This window comes from Berghia stephanieae, chromosome 3 (assembly GCF_034508935.2).
Source record: "Berghia stephanieae isolate SIO BIC M18660-M18661 chromosome 3, UCSD_Bste_1.3, whole genome shotgun sequence".
Lineage (NCBI taxonomy): Eukaryota > Metazoa > Mollusca > Gastropoda > Nudibranchia > Aeolidiidae > Berghia > Berghia stephanieae.
The window spans coordinates 60,449,917-60,454,229 of record NC_088362.1 but is presented as its reverse complement, the minus strand read 5'-3'; the positions used below and the strand labels follow the sequence as shown (position 1 = coordinate 60,454,229).

At 37.9% G+C, this 4,313-nt stretch overlaps 1 protein-coding gene across 3 annotated transcripts in view; it reads right to left on the bottom strand.

Moving 5' to 3' along the window:
* LOC144968105 (synaptic vesicle 2-related protein-like) overlaps positions 1–4,313 on the bottom strand; it is a 41,964-nt gene continuing 37,651 nt past the window's right edge. For 2 of the 3 annotated variants that reach the window (XM_078906103.1, XM_078906104.1), the window contains 2 exons: positions 2,820–2,933; positions 29–203 (listed from right to left, as the gene is read on the bottom strand). In XM_078906103.1, the coding sequence (XP_078762229.1) occupies positions 177–203; positions 2,820–2,933 (141 nt within the window). In that variant the 3' untranslated portion in view covers positions 29–176. Of the gene's footprint in view, positions 204–2,819; positions 2,934–4,313 lie in introns of all 3 variants that reach the window. The other variant, XM_078906102.1, reaches the window with a different exon arrangement.

The window sequence follows — 4,313 nt, the reverse complement described above, 5'->3', positions numbered from 1 at the left end:
TTGGGTGTTGGTCCGTTATACTTCCGGATGGCAATGTTGTGAACTCCTTGGCCAAGCGCATTCTATCTATAAATCAGACTATAAACGTTTAAGGTTACACATAGTTTTGTATGTTGGTTCGTTATACTTCCGGATCTATACAGTAGAGTGAATTTTGAAATGCTACTGGGTTGTTGTCAGCTTGCATTTTCCTTTATAGTATCCTGTTGAACATAAGCAAGAAAAAATTATTTAATTAATTAATTAATCAATAGATATAAAGACATAAATACACTTTTTAAAAAGTAAATAAATAAATAAATGCATAAATAAATAAGTACATAAATACACGCATAAATAAATAAATAATAAATAAATAAATACATAAAGAAATACATACATACATACATACATACATACATACATACATACATACATACATACATACATACATACATACATACATACATACGTAAATAAATAAAAGATCAAATAAATAAAACAGGTATAAGTGGTATTAAAATAACGCTCGTCATACTATCATTGTACCGAGGTGTACTTATTTGCAGGTCTGATAACCCAAATTTTAATGGGCTCATTGTTGTATTGGAAATACTATCAAACCAACTCAAAACATTGTCCATTACAACAATGTTAAATCAAGCCCATAATTTAACTGCGTTCGGTTATCAGACCTACAAATATGTGCACGTCGTATTGTACCATTATATGATTGTTATCCTTATGTTTTTCTTGCAGGAAGAGTATATTGACATTGTTTTGGGGTTGATTTTTATTTTTCTTCTAAAGTTTTTTTTTTTTTTTTTAATAGACCTTCAGAGCCTTTAGGTTCACGGAGCCGGAGTTTATCCCGGTTTCTACAGCGTGAGACGGACAATAGCAATTATTCGACTGCACCAGGGGTCGATCTCGGTCCCTTTGCATGTGAAGCGATTGTTCTACCAACTGAGCTATCCCCCCCCCCCCCCAAGTTTGGTAAAGTAATCACATAATTTAACTATCGATAGTCCAATGATTAACAACATTACGATGAGTCGAGTTCTATGAGAACCAACTTGGTTCTGAGGAAAGTGAACACGGACCCTATTATCCTGGGCGACGTCCGAGCTAGTAACTTTGGACACGAGTGATTCCTGTTGACATCAGACATCCTGTTTGATGGATACTCTATATTATTCCTTCATGGAATACCTAGGCGAATGGGATCTAATGGTGCCGTTGCGAAAGGGCGAATATTTTTGTTTTTACGTCCGAGCTAGTATTCTTTGAATTGTTCATTATTGGGAGATGTGACTACGGAATTAAGACATAAGGTGTCACATAATTATCGGCAGGACGAGAGCCGTCTTAATCGAGCGATATTTGAAAGACGAGTTTTCTGGCCAAAATGTTAAATATATTTTTGCTTTTTTTTTTCAGCGTACGGCAGTGTGGCTCGACGGGACGGTCTTTGCTTCGTAACCGAAATGTACCGAGTTCGAATACCCGCTACGCTGTGCGATCTTGAGCAAGTCACCTCGCCCTGGCTCAACTTGCGGCGCTGTACTGTGGCTGATGCCTGGATTATTTCAGTCTTCCCTTGGAATATACCCTAGAGATGAATTTCCCGTAAGGAATGAAGAAAAGGAATGTTTTAATTGTTTTCCGTCAAATCTAAGATAGGATGACGCAATCACTATCGGGCTGTCATAAATCAAGATCAAATCCCTGCCTCTACGCGAAGGCAAAATGGCCGAGTGGATAATACGGCACTGTATACTGTAACCCGGGGAGTCTCTGGTTCAAGTCCCACTTCAGGCGTTTCCATTCTGTATTCTTGGGCAAGATTATTAACCCCCTGTTTTGATTGGGGGGGGGGGGGGTGTTTTCAATTTGACAACATGGGTGAGACTTTTTGACAATGTGCATTTTCTTTAGCGGTTTATCTTGATATATTATGGGAGTCCCGACAGCTCAGTTGGTAGAGCACTCATGTCATACTCAAAGGGAAGTCAATATTTTTTTCAGACCCCTCTGTCCACCTCGCAGTGATTGGGTAGCTTGACCTGTTAGATTAGATTTGGCAAAAAGTACTTTGCAATAGATCAGCGTTCTATCCATATGATCGTAAGCAATTGCTATTGTCCGTTTCTCTCTATAGAAACCGGGATAAACTCCGGCTCCATGGGCCTAGTGGTTCTGAGGGATTACTTTTTAAATATTTGTATTCCATCATAAAATGGTGAATAGCTTCGATTGTAGAGCTACCATCTCACAGCCAGGCGGAGTTGTCGTACCAGTGAAGTCGTGGGTTTGAGCCCCTATCACCAAGAATAAAAAACAATTTTTAAAAAACCCCATTAATTCTCTGGCACTTCTGGCACATTTCTATTCACTTCATTTCTTGTTATTATTCATAACACGGTAGGAAATAGGACAGCATTTTACCATAAATGCTCGGTGAAGGGCGAAATAAAACTTGAGCATTTATATAGCGCAAATTCCACTAAACGTGCTCAAAGCGCTTTACAAGGGGTCCATAGCCAACAGCAACACTTAACATGTAGAACGAGACATAACGTCTGTTAGGCGATATTACAAACAAAAAATTTCAGACAGAGACAAAACGCTCTTAACGGCCAGGTACTCATTTTACACCTGAATACGATGAGAAAATTTGAATAAAGAGTCTTTTCCATTGACTCAACTATGCGCTGAGCGAGGCTCAAACCCACGACCTTCCGACCCGAAAGCTAGTGTCATACTACAAGACCACATATCTAGCCGCACAAAAAATATTAAATTATTGTAAAAATCTAAACAATGAAATTGTGACCTACCAACATATTTCTATTTCTCGTCTCATACGGTAGAAGTATAACACATACAGTGTTAATAAATCCTGCGACACCCAGTGCAGAAATGGCGAGGAAGGACGAATATTCTAATAGAATCTGGAAACAAACAACAAATCAATACGTTTTGAGATAATAAAAAAATAGAACCATAGATAGAACGAAGATGACATCACAAAGGTCTTTGTTATTGTTTTTTTACCATCCACATTTATGAGTAATTCTCACTAAACTGTATTAACCAGACATAAACGTTAAAGGTTACACATAGTTTTGTGTGTTGGTCCGTTATATTTCCGGATGGCAATTTTGTGAGTTTCTTAGCCAAGTCGTATAGTATCTATACATATTATCGACGTGCGCTTATTTGCAGGCCTGATAACCCAATTCTTTATGGGCTCATTGTTGTAATGGAAATCTAAAAAATTGACGCAAAATATTATTTATTGTCCATGACACCAATGTTAAACTAGGCCCATAAGTGGGTTCTGATGTCAGATCTGCATGTATGATACGTAGGTATGGATGATTATTTATTTAAAAAAATAAATAAATAAAGAATCAATCAGAAAATAATAAGGGTTTTTTTTGGTTTTGTTTTGTTTTGTTTTGTATTTTGTTGGTTTTTCCAAAAAAATTATTTATTTATTTATTTATTATTATTATTTTTTAAAAACGTTTAAATATACGTAGGAAATAAGTGAAATATGCGATGATTGAGCGGAGTGGACTGTTTGCCTCTGTTACTCAGTGGCATGATGTCTCATCGTGTCACAAAAGTCAAGCAATTATTAACGTGGTTAGTGGTCTGATGGGTGACAATGATCGTGGAAAATCATGAATTATAGTTTCGACGTTGTGTTCGTTGGTAAGGCGCTTTACACGCATTACCTCACTCGACTCAAATGTAAATAGGTACGAGGCTATATAGACAGTGACGGATATTGAAAGAAGGTAACACGCAACAGACGCCTGTCAAGAGACTGGTAATGTATGAAATGCAGTTAGGGTTCCATGAGACCTGTTGGGGGATTAAATAAATCACTGTTAAACGCATTGAACATGGTAAATCTGTGAAAATGCGTTGCATAAATGTTCATACTGTATTTTAAAAACTATTTTTTATTACTATTGTCCCCAACATATTTAGTAGTCCTTCAGAGTCATTGGGCCCAAGGAGCCGGAGTTTATCCCGGTTTCTATAGCGTGAAACGGACAATAGCAATTGTTTGCTACCCTTTGGATATGACGCTATTCAGTCTATCGCAAAGTGCTTCCCGCCAAATCTAATAGACCCAACTACCAAATCACTGCTAGGCGGACAGGGGGTGGGGGGACAGAAAAAAAATTACCACTGCACCCGGGATCGATCTCGGTTCCTTTGCGTGTGAAGCTAGTGCTCTACCAACTGAGTTATTGGAACCCCCGTCATCAGCATATAGAAGGAACGAAATCGACGTCACTCAGCTCTTTGTTGTT